This window comes from Oratosquilla oratoria, chromosome 10 (assembly GCF_046742065.1).
Source record: "Oratosquilla oratoria isolate Oo_2021 chromosome 10, ASM4674206v1, whole genome shotgun sequence".
NCBI classification, from domain to species: Eukaryota; Metazoa; Arthropoda; class Malacostraca; order Stomatopoda; family Squillidae; genus Oratosquilla; species Oratosquilla oratoria.
Window position 1 is genome coordinate 65,832,602 of NC_134786.1, and position 20,997 is coordinate 65,853,598.

A 20,997-nucleotide genomic window follows, 5' to 3' on the forward strand; every position below is an offset into this window, starting at 1 on the left:
GTGTACGTGTAATATTACATGACATGTATATATATATACATATATATATATGTGTGTGTGTGTGTGTGTGTGTGTGTGTGTGTGTATAACAAAATCGCTATTACAGTTTCACATATCCTTATTACCAAATTCCAAGGCGCCGCCATAACAGAAAATTTCTAGAAAATCTTTGCCAACTGTAAATGCATATACTAGTCTATTTATAAAGTGGCTGGACATTTTCTAAATTTCGGAAATTTTTGTGTCGAGTACTGAAGAGTTGCCAATTTTAGAAACTTCCCTTAGGGAGACGAATTATCTTTTGGTGACAGTTTGCCGCTTCAGGGTTGTCGTCCACCTCGCCCGATGGCCCTTGTGATGTTCTCTCTCTCTCTCTCTCTCTCTCTCTCTCTCTCTCTCTCTCTCTCTCTCTCTCTCTCTCTCTCTCTCTCTCTCTCTCTCTCTCTCTCTCTCTCTCTCTCTCTCTCTCTCTCTCTCTCTCTCTCTCTCTCTTTCTTTCTCTCTCTCTCTCTCCCTCCCTCCCAGGACCACACATCTTTCATTGCCATAGTGACACTACACAGTTTCTCTTTCTCTGTCTCTCGATGTATATACTCTCGAATGTTTCTTTTCCTTTCCCATAGATAGATATGGTTATAAGTACCGATGTAGGTATTGATATAGATACGAAACAAGATGTATAGGTATAGATACACATCTCTCTCCAGTACGTGTGACATGGGAAATTCTATCTTAGTTTCGAATTGATTAGCGTATTACAACCTATCCAGCCGTATTGTGAACATTTTCTACTTCGATATGGAACGAAAGAAAAGACTCGAAGTGTTTGGTAGTATACAGACACCTGAGTTCGAAGTATACATACATTCACACTGTGCTGTAGACATTTTCCCACCTCGATGAGGAACCTCAAATAAGACTCAAAGTTCAACTTGAGTTCGGGGTGTTCATACAGCCTATCACTCTGTGCTGTGGACGTTTTCCCACCTCGATGAGGAACCTCAAATAAGACTCGAAGTTCAGCTTGAGATCGAGGTGCCCATACATCCTATTACACTGTGCTATGGACATTATCCCACTTCGACAAGGAACCTCAAGGATGACTGAAGTGTGAACAGGTGCCCCCACTCCTTATTTCTTCCCCTTTCGTATTTCTTCATAGGAGGTGAACAAATATCCTACCGCATACGGACAAGATTTCCTCCTTATCCTTTCCTGAGCTCCAACCCCCCCCCCTTTTTATTTATTTATTTATCTATTTATTTATTTATTTTTATTTCTTGTCCTCAAATATGCGTACCACGACTGTGTACTTGGCACAGCTGCGATAAGCAAGACGTCGTACTAATAAAGGCTCCGTCTTCATTCGTGGTGTTTCTTTTGAGAGCCTCCAGGTCTCCATGTAGCATAAAGAAGAATAAGACGAGCTCTCCTACCCATCGTTCTCCTCCCCCCTTGTCGGTAACTTCGTCACCAAACTGCAAAACCCAATCAGTGGTGCAGTAATAGAATTGGTCCCATTTCAAAACAACGAATGAGATTCGGATATGTGTACTCTGCAGGTTTCCTCCAATTTGTGAGTGGGAAATATGTATATTTTTACAAATCAGTCTTGAGACACCTTCTGGTTTGACTCTATAAATGCAATTTTGAATTTCGGTGCTGAGGTTTTAGTATATGTTTTCCTGAAGTGATTCTTGCAACACACACACACACACACACTTATGTATATATATATATATATATATATATATATATATATATATATATATATATATATATATATATATATATATGCATTTGTGTGTGTATGGAAATATGCTCTACCAGGTCGTTCCTTTTAACGGTCAATGGATTTATACAACGGTATAGTCCTTCCTTAGTAAGAAGCAAGAACTCATGCAAGGGTTCGAATCGCAATGGTAGAGCATATTTCCATTTCTCATAACGACTCTCAAATATATATATATATATATATATATATATATATATATATATACACACATATATATATATATGTGTGTGTGTGTGTGTGTGGTGCAACATTTTGTGTCAGTTTGTTTACATAAAAACACAACCATTGGGTTCAACGCTCCTTCCTCTTCCTTCTTTGTTACCATTTCTGCACCTGACCTTGTCATAGGCCAAAAGGTCTCCTGTCAATGTAATATTTGCCAGTGTAAATCATCATAATTTTTTATTGAACAGAAATTTGTTCAATATCCTTTGAGAAGCAAACTTTGTTACAAAATGCTCAAATTGTTTTCTTCTTGCCCATACTCAGCGATAGATATTATTACAATCATTATCATTAATTATCATTATTATTACCATTATTATTATCATTATAATTATTATCACTACCAAATACTACTATTAACCCATTCAACTCCGATGACAAGATGTCTTGTCATTTGGTCAAATAAAACAAAAAATCATAAAACACCAAAATGTTTGATCAAACACCAGAAAAATATGACGTCAATCCTCGCTTCGCTCGCAGCGAAGCGAGGACTGACGTCATATTTTTCTGGTGTTTGATCAAACATTTTGGTGTTTTATGATTTTTTGTTTTATTTGACCAAATGACAAGACATCTTGTCATCGGAGTTGAATGGGTTAATGCTATTGCTACTAATACTATTACTACTGTTACTACTACTACTACTACTACTACCACTACTGCTACTACAACTCCTGCTACTAACTACTACTACTACTAAACAACAACTACTATTACTGGTACTACTACTGCTACAGCTGTTAAACTACTACTAAGCCCCCATCCACCACCACCTTCCACTGTGTGTAACCCAGCAAGCATGTCTCTCCTGTGCGCAGGCAACTTCACCTGCCTCGAGATCATCTTCACCTTCAAGCGACGCCTCGGGTATTACCTCTTCCACACGTACATCCCGACCTGCCTCATCGTCATCATGTCCTGGATCTCCTTCTGGATACGACCCGAGGCTGTCCCAGCCCGTGTGACCTTGGGCGTGACCTCGCTGTTGACCTTGTCCACGCAGCACGCGAATTCGCAAAAATCCCTGCCGCCCGTTTCCTATATTAAGGTGAGTGTTTTTTTTCAGTGGTTCTTTGTTTTTCTTCGTGTCGAAATGTGAAGCAGATATCAATCTACAATTTTTTTATGTTTTTATGAATGAGAATGCTCATGTCTGGTCAGTGGTTGATATAGACAGACAATATTTGTAATGTGGACTCGTCTTTATGATGAAGATAATTCACCTCAATAGACAAACCATCATCCAAAGAAATAAGACACCACTAAAAAGCATGGACACGTTATCAAAGCACAATAGGTGCAGGAAAACATACTCCAATTCTTCAAGAAAAAAAAAATAATCTGTTCATTTAGGTCCTAACAACAACACGAGTTACTCGTCTCTCTCTCTCTCTCTCTCTCTCTCTCTCTCTCTCTCTCTCTCTCTCTCTCTCTCTCTCTTCACTTTTTATTTCTTATATTTTCCCCTTTCCTGACCGCCCGAGTCTTTTTCATTCCCTTTCTTTACCTTTCTACATTCAATTTCCCATTCCTGCCTTGTTCCTCTCTCCCCCACCTTTCCTCTACTCAGCATCTCCTTTCCCACTACATCCATTTTTTCTTCGTTTTTTCTTTCTTTCTCTTGTTGACTCAATTTCCCTTTTTTCTCGTCCCCCCACTTTCCAAAACAAAAACAAAACAAAAATACTCCTTTCAGACCATTCCACTTTCTTTTATCCACTACAATACCCTCATCCCGTTTTCTTTATCAAAGATCACACTGCTCTTGGGCTCGTTTCACATGTATTGACTTTTCGCCGTGCGCCGTCCACGACACGACGTCGTGCTCTCAAATAACTACGGGCGTATATGGTCGCTTTCACACGTGGTCGTGACGTGTGAAAGCGTCTATAGACACCCAGGGTTATTTGAGGGCACGACGTCGTGTCGTGGACGACGCACGGCGAAAAGTCGATACGTGTGAAACGAGTCTTGCTGTATCTCGTAACCCCTCCAAATCTACTGCGCTTTCTTTAACTATATATTCTTTCTCCCAAATCCAAAACATCATTTATATGCCAAGTACACGTTCATAACAATTTTCAATTAACAAAACCGTTTACAATTCAAAAAACACCACTTTAGGTCGATTTCTTAGGCGCACCTGTTTGCTCTTTTTGCATTGAAGCTATGCATATTAATGATAAGACATGGTGACAATGTTGAGGAAGGTGGAAGAAGACACAGGTCTAGTTCTGATTTTATTCCTGACCGGTTTCGCTTTGAGCTTCTTCAATGTTGATGAAGGTGGAAGAAGACACGGTTCTAGTTCTGAGTTTATTCCTGACCGGTTTCGCTTTGAGCTTCTTCAGAGGTATTATACTCTTGTTCAGAGCTGACGGTCAGGAATAAACTCGGGACTAGACCCGCGTCTTCCTCTTCCATCTTCCTCTGTGCATATTAAACTCTTAATGTTTCGGAGGACCTGGAGACGTTTTCTATAAACGTTTTCAGTGTTTTCAGTTTCTTAGGAAAGATGACCAATAATAGTTCAATTTAACGTCGCGAACTTCCCCAATCAGGAGACTAGGGCGGTGCCCGCCACAGGGGGACTTTGTACCTTTGGTCCAACTCGCTAGCGGCAGGGTTCGAGCATCCGGAATGATTAATAACTAAACTCTGAAGTAACATAGCGTCTCCTATGTGGCCACATTAAGAATGTTATCATTGATTTGTATATAACAAGTAAATCCGAAGGAGTACATGTACTATAAGCTACAGTATTTGTATAACACTGATACATGTGTACTCTATGTATACTTTATGTATGTATACATGAGTGGAAGGAGGAGTAAGGATGGAATCAGGACCAAGCAAATACGATTACTAGTAAAAAAGAGAAATACTGAAATGATGAGTAAACAAACAAATAAATAGATAAGCAAACAAACAAAAAACAGATAAATAATATAAAAATAAAACAGGGAAAGGGGGCGAGCGTTCGTTTATCTTCCCAAAACACGCATGTAATTACCATGGTTAGAGGCCGGAAAATATAACTGATGCAAACGCAGTTATTGAGATGTTTACCCCAGGCTGGAGCTGCAATCACCGAATATTTCTCTCTCTCTCTTTCTCTCTCTCTCCCCCCCCCCTCTCTCTCTCTCTCTCTCTCTCTCTCTCTCTCTCTCTCTCTCTCTCTCTCTTTCTCCCCCCCTCTCTCTATCTCTCTCTCTCTCTCTCTCTCTCTCTTGGAGAAAAAAGTTAACACCGCTCATTAGCTTACTAAAAAGGGGAACATTTAATTCTCTGTTCCATCATGGGGATGGAAAGAATCTCTTGGAACTGTGTAGACTTGCAGAGAGAGGAAAAAAATAAGTTGCTGGCGGGAAAAAATGTGTCTGTATAAACTTTTTTTTATACTAGGACGCGTTGTTACGCAGAGACTAGTTAGTTAGCTAGATGCTTAATTGGCTCCTCTGGGTGAATAGCCAACAATTCGGAAATTGAATACAATCACAAAATACAATCAGACTCTCTCCTCTGGGCCACAATGTAACACTCAAAAAAGGTATTTTTGTGAAACGCGTGTGTAAAATGCATTGTAAAAAATGCTCAGTTTCCTAAATACGTTTTCACAATTCCGCTCCATTACTACTCTGAGGATCCGTTTCTAGGATCATAGAGATGCGTAGATGCTTCTAATTTTTATTCAAAGATGTTTAAGTCCCGGTTATTACTATATAACTAGATTTGGAAAACGTACACGGATAACGATAAATTAACAGGAGAGGTGAAAATGTCCTGGTCAAAATATCCTAGCCTAAATTTCTTGTGAAAAAGTAGTCTATTCTTGACGAGTAAATTAAGGGAAATTACCCAGAGAAAGACCAAAATGTCCAGATATGTGTATATATATATATATATATATATATATATATATATATATATATATATATATATATATATATATATATATATATATATATACATATATATTAAGGTAAATTACCCAGAGAAAGACCAAAATGTCCAGATATGTATATATATATATATATATATATATATATATATACATATATATATATATATATATATACATATATATATATATATATATATATATATATATATATATATATATATATATATATATTACTTTTTTTACGGTAAATTAATTGGAGAGAGGTTAAAATGTCCTGGCCAAATTGTCTTATTGTGGAAAAATAGCTTAGACTTGACGGATACATAGGAAAAATGCCAAAATGCAGTGGTTAAAATGTCCTGACCAAAATATCCCATTGAAAAAAAATGGCTAGGCATGACGTGTCAAAATGTTCTCTAGAAATGAAAGGTTGAAACGTCCTGTTTACTAATCAACTCTTGACTGATGACCTGAGTCCAGAGATTAATCACAACGTTGTTATCCTTTATCACCAAAGTACCAACATTTGTAATGAACAATTGACCATGTTTTCATGACCTGTTTCCATCAACGGAAGAAATATTGGACTGTTGTCTGTGATGTAAAGTGGGGAACTATTTCTGTGCCATTAGTTTCTGTATTTTTTTTTATTTTTCCTATTTTTCATAAAGCGTGTGGATTTCGCTATGATCGTTAACTAAGGATAATTTTTTGTTTTTGGTCTTTGAGAAATCCCCAATAAGTTAAAAGGAATAGACAATAGTTAGTGAGCGCTGAAACATTTGGTTGTTTGAGAAGATTAGATGAATTTATGGATAGTGATGACAGGTGGTAAAGAACATATAACTGCCTAGTGCAGGTCTTATGGTCTCTTGCAGTCTCCTTCATTTTTGTGTTCTTATTTACATATTACTGAATTTTTTGCCTTGTTTGCTGACACTGCGGGTCATCGCGTCTTGTCTCCACTCACCCAAAATCCCATGATGTGGCGATTTCCAAAAGAGAGGAGTGATTTGTCCCTAGATGGGGACGGAGGACATTTGTCCCTAGATGGGGGAAGGGGGAGGACATTTGTCCCAATATAGGGCAGAGGGGAAGACATTTCTCCTTAGATTGGGGGGGGGCATGTGTCCTTAGATGGGGGAGGTGAAGGACATTTGTCCCTAGATGGTGGGGAGGTGGAGGACATTTGTCCCTAGATAGGGGAAAGTGGGAGGACATTTGTCCCTATGCGAGGGGGAAAGGGGGCCATTTGTCTCCAGATGGGGAAGGAGGATGACATTTGTCCCTAGATAGGGGAAATGAGGAAGGATATATGTCCCTAGATAAGGAGGAGGGAGAGGGCATTTGTCCCTAGACGGGGAGAAGAGGTGGACATTTGTCCCTTCATGGGGGAAAGCGGAAGGATATTTGTCCCTAGATGGAGACAGGGGGAGGGCATTTGTCCCTAGACCGGGGGGGGAGGGGTAATGAGGACACTTGTCCCTAGACGGGAGGAAGGTGGGAGGACATTTGTCCCTAGATGGGGAAGGGGAGGTCATTTGTCCCTAGATAAGGGGAAAGGAGAGGGTATCCCCCACATCATCATAAATGTACCAATCTGCGCCTCCTGTTTTATGTAGAAATGCCTTACTAAGGACCCTACTACTAAGACCACAGCCTTATTATTCTCTAATTTCCCGTGCGTATGCCTTCTCCCCAACCCCCCGGGGTACTAATCGCATAATTCCTATCCCGCCAATGCTTTAGGGACGTGAATGACACCCCACGGACCAGAGTCACACCTTTTTTTTTTTTTACTGAAGACTACTCTCCATTCAACGAAGAATGCTGATTACTTTTGATTTTTCCCATCCTCTCTGTTACTCGTATTTAGAAACATCTTTTACAGCTTCTTTGACTATTTCTTCGATATGATATTGTCCTCAAGGATAGAAACGCAGGTTCTCGAGACCTCTGGAACCTTCGTGCATTGTAATGAAAGCCCTGCACTTCTATAATATCCTCAAGACCGCTGGAATCTACATGATGTTCCTAAAGTCTCCTATGATGTGGAGATTTCCAAAAGAGATGAGTGATTTTTTCTCTAGGATGGGGTGGAGGGCTTTTGTCCCTAGACGGGGGTGGAGGACATTTGTCCCTGGATGGGGATGGGGGACATTTGTCCCTGCATGGGGATGGAGGACATTTGTCCCTAGATTGGGGTGGGGGACATTTGTTCCTGGAAGGGGGTAGAGGACATTTGTCCCTAGATGGGACACATAGGCGCTACCTCAGGTGTCCCGTATCTTTTAACGTTTATTGAGTACACCCCGTTAAACATATCCCCAGAAAATGATGTCGTCGAGGGGGCTAAGGTCTGGTGAACAAGGAGGCCATTCCACGAAACCAAATTAGTTGTGAATAATGATATTTCCTATGTGTCCAGACTTTAAGGACAATCTGTACACATGTAGTTTAGGACCCCTTCCAGTCTCTATCTCTTTCTCTTCACCCCCAGGCCATAGACGTGTTCATGTCTTCATGCACTGTATTCGTCTTCTTCTCGTTGATGGAGTACGCGCTCGTGAACGTCGTCCTCGGCGATGTCACTGAAGAAACAGAGAAGAGGAAGCGGCCCAGAACCCTCCTTCAGATCACCAGCCACCAGGAGGTATGTCTGGGGTTAACCTCAAGGGACGGAGTTGAAATGGGAAGGGTAGGGATCTCCAGAAGAAGGTAACAGTCTGTTCTTCTATCAGACTGTTTCACGAGGAATGGAGGGTGGAGGGTGTAAGGTGGAGGAGGTACTGTCATCTCCGCATATAAAACCACTCCATCACCTCCACATTTCACTTTGACGACACCCCTGCCCTCTTACATGATACACCCCCCTCCCCCTCAGTCCCCCTCCCCCCCAAAAAAAAAAAATCATTTACACCATATGCCACCTCCCCCCCACACTTTCCCTCCCTCCCCGCCTGCCTTGTTCCCCTTCTTTGACCCTTCTGCTGTTACTTCTCCTGGCTCGATCTTCTTCGATACACACACCCGTCCTCCCCTATCACCAACAGGAAGCTCCGAAGAAGCTCTCCGCGCCAGAGTGTCTGGGACTGAGTCTGGCCAATCCGGTCGACGATTCCCCGGTCCGGTCTATCCGGTCTGGTGGAGGAGCGAGTCAGACCACCACACCCACGGTCACCCATCGTAGCACGTCGTCGCTCTCCCATAGGAACACGCCACCCAGTCTCACCCATCGGGTGAACCATACCCGGGCGGTCGCGGAGAAACGGGCCAACGGACGCAAGCTCACCTGTCCTCCCTCTGAAGTAAGCTGATGTTGATTGGATAAACTGTTCTTCATATTATAATCTACATATCTGTATACCAATAGTCTTTTTTCCACCTCATAAGGGAGGTAGCCAGCCAAGGCATGCATCCACTCCCATCCATCCTACTTCCATCGGTCATCCATTTCTTTCCCTTTTATCTTAGCTCCTCGTGGATGAAGGGTCATCCCTATGTCCCGCCCACTGCCCGGGTCAGAAGCAATGCAGCAAGGCACAGCACATCCACAGCAGAGCCAACTGCTTCATTTACACAACGACCCTTCCTCCTCGTCCCCTCACCGTCATTCTTTAAGACATAATAGTAATAAGATAATAATAATAATCATGATAATCATCAGCATAGTAATCAGAACCAGCAGCTACCAGGCCTCGATCCCGGGCTCTGGCGAATAGAAGTCCAGTCTGCTACCATCTTGTCATGCAAAACATATAACGGGAATCGAACCGGTTACGTACTGTAGGCTAGGAAGCTATTCTAGGTTCCGATCCTGTTCACTCTGCAGGGAAGATGGTAGCAGACTGGACTCGTAACTATGAGGTCCTAGGATCGAGGTTCCGTGATTACTGGATTTGAGTATTTGAAGGACATCAATGCAACTAACGATGTGTTCAATGATAGTAATGCATGTTTTCTCCACTCCCACCTCAGTGCTCTTCCAGTGTAATAGGCAAAAAATTAATGAATAACTAAATAGCCTAACTTAGTCTAAAATAACCTAACCAAACCCAGCCCAAACCAGTCAAGTCTAACATAATATGACACAACATAACAACGTAACATAACATAATGTAACATTACATAAAATGAAACACCAAGAGAGGACGGAAACTTTATTGATACGACGTTTCGCTTGTTAAAGCTTTATCAAATACATAACATAGCATAACAACATGATATAACATGAAATGATATAACAACATAATAAAACAGCAAAAAACAGAACATTACAACATATACATACATATACCAAAGGCTTTTTCACCCTTACAAGGGAGGTAGCCAAAAAACAAAGGCATAAAATCCACTCCCACCCATTCCATCCCCACATACTCCAGTTCCATTCAACGCCCTCCCTCCCTCCCTCCCTCCCCCCCTCCCTCTTATCTTGGCTCCTTCTGGATGACGAGTCATACCTGCATCTCGCCACTGTGTCGCAAGACACAGCACATCCACAGCAAGGCCGTTTCATTAAATCGGCGACCCCTCCCCTCTCTGTCCCCTCATGCAGAAATAGAGAAGACGGGGAGAAATCCCTTCGGGCTGCGTCAATTTATTTTTCACGCATACTCCCTCACCCTTCATCCCACACCCACTCCCTTTCCTGTATCACAGCATCATCCATACACAACCATTCTCCATTCATCCCTATTTTCTGCCTTCTCCCTTCTTCCCTCAACAGACATTCCCCTCTTTCCCAATGCCCCTTTTACCCCATCCGTCCATCTCATCCTTGGTCATCCCCTCATGTTCACTCCTACCTCTGCCTTATACACCTCTTTTACTAATCTTTCTTCGCTCATTCTTTCCATGTGTCGAAACCAAATATAACAATATGAAATAATATAACAACGTAGAGCATAGTATAACATAACTATGACATACCCGAAGTCACTCGATGCGATATTTTGGACCCTCTGAGCATGCACTGTAGATCGCATTCCACTTTTGCCTGATGTTCCGTTTCTGCCTGCTAGTAGGACTAGTAGGCACCCTCACCTCTTCTGCCCTGCTGTCTTAATAAAATGACCTTGCCCGCATCACCCTTGTTAAAACCCTTGACTCATTTGAACGCCTCTGTTAGATCACCCTGCACTCTTCGTCTTTTCAGGAAATTTCAGTTACAGCTTTTTGATATGTTTTCGAGATTGTGCAAGATTAATCTTTGATATTCATGTAATATTTATTTCACATATATACTCTTTCCAAAAAAATTCTAAACGAACAATTATAAAACCTTTATGAAGGAAATAGATGTGCATATAGTAAAATATTAAAAAAAACTTTCTCGTTTGAATTCAGAATAAACAGGAAACTGAAACTTCTTTACAATGCGAAATAGATACATAGTCTTATTTTCATGAACAAAATATAATAATTTGAACACGTTCATTCCCATTTGAACTAGATTTCCCTAACAACGCGACGTCGTGACGGGAAGTAAATGGAAGTTTGTAATATATTCATTAAAACACAACTTGTTATGAAATGTTTATACACAAAGAAAGTTGTATGTTATTCCTGTGTTTGGTTAGATATGAAGTGAATAAATGGATATATATATGAAGGAGAGTTGTTATTTTGTAAGCGTACACTGATCTCGTGTTGTAATGAAAACAAGTCGGATTCGAGCGCGATGGAGTTGGTGCAAAATTACTCTTGGCTGCAAGACTGCGTCAATATATATATATATATATATATATATATATATATATATATATATATATATATATATATATCTATATATATATATATATATAGATAGATAGATATAGCTATATACACATGTATGCAGATAGATAAGATCAATAGATAGATCAATATATCGAATTTTTTTCCACGCAAATCTTGCGTCATCTCCACATATCACTTCCGCACTAAAATAGATAAAAGTAATCATTAAGTAAATAAATAAAGAAGTAAATAATTAAATAGAAAAAATATATGTACATATATAGATAGATAAATAGATAGGTATAAATTTATTTAGATATATATACCTTTAACTTTGTTCTTCTGGTTTTCAAAGAAAAACGAAATCCCGTCGTTGATTCTAGAGCACTTTGCCTTCTTAGTATTGCAGTATTCCAGCGTCGAAGACGGCTGACCTCAACGTGTTGCCATAACCTAATCTCTTTATTCCATGCAGCTGGAAGCCATCACCACCATCGCTTCCCCCGTCTCCTCCCCCGTGGCTTCCCCCCTGAACGGGATCTCCCCCGTCGAAGCCGTCGACGTCGTTCAGCCCCCCGCTGCCTCTTCGGCCGTTTCCGCCCCCTCCACCTCTTCGGCTGCCTCTTCCTCCACTTCATGCCCGGCCCATGTCGTCACCCACGCCCCTTTGTACACCCCCGCTTCCCAGCCCCTCCACCCTCATCTCACCCACACCCAGCACCACCTCACCTCTTCCCCACACTACACACTTGGGGGGCATATCACCCCCCCACAACACGGGGTGGCTTTCAACCTACCACCTCCGCCCCCTCCCCCTCCGATGGGGGGTGGTGGGATTAGCGCCAAAGTTCACCAGGTAGGTGGTTCGAATGCGGGGAGAGAGTCCCCCGCGTGTTGGTTCGTGTGGTAGATTCCCATCTAGGATGTAGTAGGTCGCCTTTGGGAAGAAGGCTCCCTACTTGCTAAAACATTATCACACTGGGTCATTTTTCCTCCGACTGTTGGAGCAGAGGTGCAGCCCGCATATTTCGGGAAGAAATCTGTAAATAATTTTCCTCCATTATATCAAATGACATTCTATGTAAATTGTTGAGAAAACAAAACACTATACCATAGTGATTTTACTGTGTCAAAAGTGCTGGAGGTGGGCGGTTCCTTCGATTAATCGGAGGTTGGAGGAAAAATATCCCAGTGTGATTAACCCCCTAAGGCCCGGAGCAGACGAGCGACTCTGTGGCGCCACATGGCCGCGTCGGTGTGTGGCGGGGATGTGGATTCCCATAAGCTTCCGTTGTTTAGAAGCGAAACCGCGCACACGGACGTCTTATGATAAAACTCACTTATACCGTTCTTACGTGCACAGTTGCCTCCAGTTCTTAGTACTACGTTGGCTTAAAGCGGGCCCTACTCGATCAATACTATTGCGCAATATTCCGTATTGTACAATATTATATTGGCGGTGTAAGTATGGTATTGAAGAATGATACAGTATATTGAAGATATCAAATGTATAGGGTAAACACGTGTGCCTCTTCAATACCATCCCTACAACGTCAATAATATTATACAATACGTAATATTGCGCAATAGTATTGCTTAAGACGTCTTCTGCTTGGGGACTGTGTGCCTAATATGTGTCTTTGCGTCGCAGCCTTTAGAGATCAATGAGCTTCTTTTATGACGTAATGATTGACCTTCGGTGTAAAATCGCGAACTTCCCTTATCATGAGGCTAGGACGGTGCCCCTTACAGAGGACTTTGTAGCGTGGAATTCAGTCATCCATGCCCATGATCCAACTCGCTGGCGGTAGTGTGCGAACTGCCGTCACCTCGACCTTCGCCGTAAGTGGCGACGCTCTAACGCAATCTGCCAAGGAGCATCCAAGACGTAATATCTACGGTAATCCCTACCGTATCCGGACAGTCCTGATTCGCCATTATCCGAACAAGATGTACAGTATATATATATATATATATATATATGTACATATATATATATAAATATATATATATATATATATATGTATATATATATATATAATATATATATATGTATATATATAATATATATATAAATATATATATATATATTATATATATATATATATATATATATAATTTTCATTCAGAATTTAAATTTAATCAACCACTGGAGTGGCAGAGTGGAGACTGATGAGGGGGAGGGGGAGATGATTTTACCTCGTGTATCCGAATAACCCCCATATCCGAACACCCTCTGACCCAATTAGTTCGGATATGGGAGGTATCCGTATCGTGAATATATTATATAAAGAAATACACTTGCTTTAGTTTACTTCGAAATAAAACTAAAGACTTCACATCCTCAACAATTACATGTACTCCGCCTCTCTGCCTCACCACTACGCTAAATTATCTATACCTAACCCTCCTGAACAAAGTTTGATTAAATGATTTACTTTTGTATTCATACTCCAATCTAGTTAAAAGGGGAGGAGGCTAGAGAGGAGTGGAGGTAGGGAGAGGAGACAAGGGAGGGAGAAAGGGAGAGGGGGGAGGGGAGATGAATATAAGATATGAGAAGGAGGAAGGAGAAGATTTTGTATGGGGGGTATCTGTAGGAGTGGGAGGGGAACCTCACCACTCCTACAATTGTGATAAAGGGATTGTAAACGTCTCTGTAGTGTTGGAAAGGTTGATATGCATCTTGTCAGGTTTCTCGATTTTTCTTCTGCTTCTTCTTCTCCTCCTCCTCCTCCTCCTTCTTCTCCATCTCCTTCTTCGTCTTATCCTTCTCATCCTCATCCTCCTTCTTCTTCTTCTTTTTCTTTTTCCTTCTACTTCTTCTTCTACTTCTTCCTATTCTTCTTCTTCTCCTCTTCCTCCTCCTCCTTCTCCATCTCCTTCTTCGTCTTTTCCTTTTTCTTCTTCTTCATCTTCTTCTTCTCCTCCCTCTTCTTTTCCTTCTCCTTCTTCTCCTTCTTCTCTTTCTTCTTCTATTTCTTCCAATTATTATTATTATTCCTCTGCTTCTACTTCTACTTTTTCTTCTTCTACTACTTCTTCTTTTTACGGGTTTGGTTTCCTGCAGTTATTGTTAGGGAAAGGTGTCTTGATTGATTTTACCACGAGATTCTTAGGCCGTGTTGAATTTGATATATTTACACGAATGGGCAATGAAGTTGAACGAAAAACCGTGTTATCGATGACTTAATGAATATATTTTAGGTAAGAAAAAGACTAGAAGGGATTTCTCTCCGTCTTCTCTATTTTACGGATGAGGGGACGGAGAGAAAGAGGTTGTCATGTAAGTGAAGCTGCTCTGCTGTGGAGATGCTGTGTCTTACTGCATTGCCATCGACCCGGGCATTGGGCAGGAGACAGGGATGACCCGTCATCCAGGAGGAGCTAAGATGAGAGGGAGACAAGGGAGGTGGATGGGAGTGGATTGGGTGGGAGTGGGTACATGCCTTTGATTTGGATACCCCCCTTATAAGGGGGAAGAAGCCTTTGGTATATATGTTAAAAAAAAGTGTTGTCTTGAAAGAAACACAACTCTGCGGTCTGTCGTCATCCTTGAAAAGAAAGAAGCTTCTTGGGTCATCGGATCTTCGTGGGAAGTAAAATTTCTCTTGTGACGTCACAAGAACGACAGGGATTCTTCACTCGACAATAAATGAATTTATAAATAAACGAATAGATAAATGAATAGATATAATTAATAAATAGATAATAAATAATCAAATTAACAGGGAAATATATAGATGAATAAATCAGTCAATAAGTAAATTGATAGATAATTATACAAGTAAATAGATATCATTAATGAGTGAATAGATACATGAATTTATAAATAGAAAAAATGTCCTACGCGTATTTACCCGTCGATAACCTTTGCACGTATCTTGAAATAACAATAACATAAGAACATAGGAATGAAAGGAGACTGCTAGACAACCTGAGGCACTTTCATGTCCGTTCCTTCTAAGCATCCCCATCCATAAAATGATCAAAACTTCTCTTAAAACAATAGTTTCAGCTCTCACTCTATAGTTACTAAGCCTATTCTATAATAAGCCCATAAAACACAGGTCAAGAATTCTGTTGTGACTTACAGATTCTTTTGTTTGTTTTGACAGATCCAGCAACGGCGTAGGGAGAAGGCCATTCTGATAGACAGACTCTCCCGCATTATCTTCCCGTGCTCCTTCACCGTCCTCAACATAATATACTGGAGCGTGTTCTACAATGAGTGGTCCTAAGGCCCATGGAGACATTGTCATTGGGATGAAGAGGAAGAGGAGGAGGAGGAGGAGGAGGAAGGGGAGGTTTAAGTTGAGGACCTCCACCCACCTACTCAACCTCACCCAGCCCCTAACCCTCTTCACCTCAACTGCCATGTTTATTAGAGAGAGAGAGAGAAAAGGAAGAAAAATATCCATCACACGAGACTGGAAATCGTTTTCCACTTGAAGGTGTAGTTTTCACATTGTATCGTCTCTTCTCGCTTCTTTCATCATCATCATCGTCATTATCGTCCTCCCCTCGCCCACCTCCTCCTCGTCCTCTCGTTTTGTGACCCGCAACTCTCCTGATAACGAATAGAAAAGGTCGAGACACCAGATGAGGATGGACTGGTTTCACGTGGAGGAAGAGTGAATCGACTATTCGAAATGGCCAGTGACCAAAAAAAAAAAAAAAAAAAAAAAGAAAGAAAAAGAAAGAAAAAAAGTCTTGCAATATTCTTAAACATTTTTAAGAAAAGCTTGTTCCCAACAAGACACAGTGGCCGGGATTCTGTGACTGTGAATAACTCGAATTATGATAAAAAGTAAAAAAAAAAAAAAAAAATAGAAAATCAGTGAGCCTGTGACCGCGTTTCCGGCTGAGGCAACTTTTCGCAAGGCAGTGCGTAAGAAGGCGGAGGAACAAGATTATTTCTGTTTTAAGTGTAAAATATTGAATTATTCCATCTTTGGCGCCCGGAATGAACAAATCAGCCAAGAACCTAATCTGAAGTGCTCACGTGAAATGGTGATCAATTTTGATCAATATTATGTCCTTCCCTTTCCTTAATCCTTCCCTTCCTTCAGTTTTCCTTTTACCCAATCCTTCCCTTCCCCATTTCTTCCCTTCCCCCGCCCCTTTCCCCCTCCACAAAAAAACAAACTTTGATGATCAGAATCTGAATCAATCTCTTTCTTGTCCTCGGCATGACCTACTCGAGTAGAAACAATCCCGGTGACCAAAAAAAGAATAGAAAAAATAAAAAATAAAGCCAACTACACCTGAAGGAGGTCTCAAAAAGCTGAAGAATCCTGAAGGACCAAGACCCCGAAGCCCATCAGGAGATCGAAGACTCTTCTTTTACTCGATGCCAGAATGGAACGCGACCTTCCTCGGTTGCAGAAGAGCTCAGTGACGTAATGGGACACTAGACGTTGAACAATGCGTCTAAACGTAAACAGTGAGATGTTTGTCTTTGGCAGTTGACGCAAAGACGTGCAGGAAAGTGCGGAATAATAATATAATTACTACTATATTAATTTATTAAATTTATTTATATTTTTATTTATCTATATTTTATCTATTATGTTTATATATTTATCTTGCATGGTAAATTGTTTTATTTATGTATCATTTATTTATTATTTTTATTTCATTTATTTGTGTACCTGTTTTCTTTATGTATTTATTTATTTATTTATTTATGTGTGTTTTTATCTATTTATTTATCCTCTTCATGTATCTATTTTTTTTCAATTATTTTAGTTATGTATTCATTTACTCATTTGTTCATTTATTTTATTTATGTATTTATTTTATTTATTTGTTTTACATATGTATTTATTTATTCACTTGTTTCTTTTTATTTGTCTATTTATATTGAAGTGTCGTTATGATAGTGTGAGACTATGCACACTTCTTTCAGTTAGACTCAAAGCGTGAGTGTACATCTAGTGATACGTATACGGCAATTCGTGAGAATTGATTGTTAGCGTGAGATTCAAAGCTCAGCTCAACTCAGCTGATGTCATCACATCGTTTCGGAAAGATTTTTTTTTCTGGAGAGGAATGTGATTTGTGTTTTTCTGAAAAAGATGAAACAGCCCATTTTAATATTTAAAAATGAGATTTTTATGTGAGAAAAGGTGAATAGCTTTTTTGGTGTGAAGATCCAAAAAAGTGAAGTGAATAACTTTTAAGTGAAAGGATCGATTACTTAAAAAAATATGTGTGTGTGAAAAACAGACTACCCAAAAAGTGAATGCTTTTTTGAGAAAAGTGTTATTACTAAAAAAAAAAGTATATATATTTTTGGTGTGAAAAACAAATAACCAAAAAATTTATGGGCGAGGAAAACAAAATCCATAAAACCGAACAAGTTATCACACTGGAACTTACACTGTTAAACTACAGTGTCTCTCGATTAATATTCCTGTATCCTGACTCTAGTCATTTTTGCGTATGTACAAAGACACCAAAGACAACAAAATAGCGACAGAAAGAATCCAAAAAAGAAGAAGAAAATAATAAATAAATAGATAAATGAATAATTAAAAAACAGACGCTAACTACCGTGTCTAAGAAACCAATGGACAAAATAGCCCCATAAGAACAAAAAAACATAAACATAACCCAACTGATGTATATATTTATCTACAGTTAAACATCCCATACCAGCAAAACCCAGACATCCCCAATCCCCGCCCCGCACTCCATTCCCCCCATGAACCACGCCTAGTAAACGTACATGTACACATACATGTATACGTAGGTCGCATTTACATGAAGCTTCTTAACCTTCATCACCTTCCTTCGTTGGCGCGTTCTGCGTGTCCGAAAGGACGGAAAGCCGAGTTCTCTGCGGGTCAGATGATGTCATTTGTGTCTTTAAGGACACTTAGTAGTGTATCTCTCCTTAATAAGACTCTCAGCTTAGGCTACATTGTGTGTATGTATGTGTGTGTTTGTGTGTGTGTGTGCGTGTTTGTGTGTGTGTGTTTGTATGGGCTTATTGATAAGGATTCACGTGAACGTGTGAAAAAATATGTACATTATATGAAGTAACACATTTATGTGTAGTCTCATTTGTGTATTTGTAAGCACACAGATATTGATTAACATAAACACACACATTTTACATACACACACACACACACACACACGGGTCTGTTTGATAGATAACCATGTGAAAATTTATATATGGCATTGCATTCATACTCAAATGATGTTTGCGCCTGTATGTACACCCATAAGATTTCTCCCAGAATGACCAAAGATATATCAACATTTCATTGATCATTACATGTAAATGTACTTCGGGTTTCAACCTCGCCAGGGTTGGCCAAAAATATTTGGAAAATATTTTCTAAGATTGGTTTGTAAGTATATGAAGTAGTATGTGTGCGCGTGTTTGTGTTCGATGTATGCGCCAAAGATTATCATTCATAAGTCATATGCATACGTGTATACATGTGCATACGTGTAAAAATTGTACATACATTTCTGTATGACTCATATAATAGTGCTCAATTTTTGTATGGGTTTTGAGAAGCTATATCCACCGCGACTGCAAACAGGAACTTTTAGAGCTACACCGATGTCTGGATTGGTCCAATCGAAGTTGTGAGACGGTTCTCTTGATATTCTCGAGGTTCTCTTCTTGGAGTGTGACCTTGGATGACCTTGGCACCAGTGCCATGCAGTACCACATTCATATCGTCAAGGATACTGACCCTTAAATCCTAGGAGCACTTCTACGTATATCCTTCGGGAAACGTTGCCTGCACTTAGTAAACCCGTCTGATTAATAACAGAATGAGGATGTACATAATCACAGTTTCAATAACAGTCCAGTGTTCTTGGTAACCCCTCACACAAGCTTTTGATACGAAAACAATAACATTATACAAAACCCAGGACAAATCTAATCGTAGTTTAATGTTGCTCGGAATGACCCTCTCATTACAACAGCTCTCTCTTCATTCCTCCTCTCTACCACCTTCCATTTTCTTCCTATCCATAGTTAGGTTCATTATCCGTTCCCCCACACCCCTCATAATATCTCTTCACCTTTCATATAACTCCAGGTCATTATTACATTATCCTCACTGGTCATAAGGAGATTCGCGTAGGTTCGCGTAAAGAATCGCGTAAATTAAAAATCGCGTATAGTTGCTATGAGAACCACATTAGGTACAGAACGATTGTGAAACAAATTGAATTTTTTTTTTAGCATTTCATGGTCGTGTCAGAAAGGCTTTCTGAACTAAGGATAATTGTCCTTATTTGAAATAGCTGAAATTAAGATGTATTTGTCTAAGATGGTGACACAAAAAACTCGTTTTATTCTTGTAAATTTCGTCATCTTATCACGCATCAGACATATCTGCGATACAGAATGGCGAGACTAACGTGTCATTTCATTAGTGGGCTAGAGGAACACAAATATGTCGGCGAGTTTTGGAACTTAAATTGTACAGAGAATTGTTGGACAATGCATCGGTTTTCCCAAACACTCCCAGATTTTTTTTCCTATTGAAGGCGAGGGGGGAGTCAGACAATAACATTACCAGTGTATATAAAATGAAATGGACCTTAATATTCTTACAGGGTAGAGAGAAACTATTGCTCAAAGTATAAATGACTGCAGCTTTTGTTACTAAGGTGAGAAAACGCCTGCCTCGTCTTCATAGTCCCAAATGGGAGTGAGGGAGGGAAGGAGGGAGGCTGGTGATGACGTCATCATAACAGTGCTAAGTAAAGTGTCCAAAGCTTAGGTCATCAATTAGGTCAACAACCAATCATTTATGTTGCTGATCAGGTGCGCATGCAAGAGAAGTGTTCAATGTTCAAACAGTGTCTGCCTGATTGATCATCCATTATCAAAGCTGCACTCCCTTGATGGAAAAAAACAAATCACTCGTTTTCAGGTTCACTCCGTACTCACACTATTCACAAAACCAGAAAAGAAATGTATAATCTTTCAGAACAGTTTTCATTTTTTCCAAGTCCTGGGAAGTATCGCATCTGTTTATGTATGTATACGTGTGAGAAAATATGTTTGAGTAGTTTATTTACAATCAATTGTATTTATGTACACGTGTGTACATACATATGTACACACACACACACACACACACACACACACACAAACAAACATACACTTCACCTTTGTGTAACCACGTATATATTACTGACCTGTTCAGAATAACATACCTATCCTGAAAAAACCCATAACTACCCATATTTTTTGGTAATAATTTCATATCAGTGCCACACAATATGAGATAAGAAAAGAATACCACGTGTTATGGGGGTGTGACCTTTGACCTCACATTAAAAAAAATCATCATGAAGGTACGTG

The 20,997-nt window shown here is 40.0% G+C and overlaps 1 protein-coding gene across 1 annotated transcript in view; it reads left to right on the top strand.

The window, feature by feature from the left end:
* LOC143029284 (glycine receptor subunit alpha-4-like) overlaps window positions 1-16,904 on the top strand; it is a 1,034,091-nt gene extending 1,017,187 nt beyond the window's left edge. Inside the window, exons 9-13 of the mRNA XM_076192019.1 lie at window positions 2,842-3,071; window positions 8,428-8,580; window positions 8,981-9,235; window positions 12,124-12,504; window positions 15,767-16,904. Coding sequence (XP_076048134.1) covers window positions 2,842-3,071; window positions 8,428-8,580; window positions 8,981-9,235; window positions 12,124-12,504; window positions 15,767-15,889 — 1,142 coding nt within the window. The 3' untranslated portion in view covers window positions 15,890-16,904. The remainder of the gene's footprint in view (window positions 1-2,841; window positions 3,072-8,427; window positions 8,581-8,980; window positions 9,236-12,123; window positions 12,505-15,766) is intronic.
* Window positions 16,905-20,997: the final 4,093 nt, after the last annotated feature.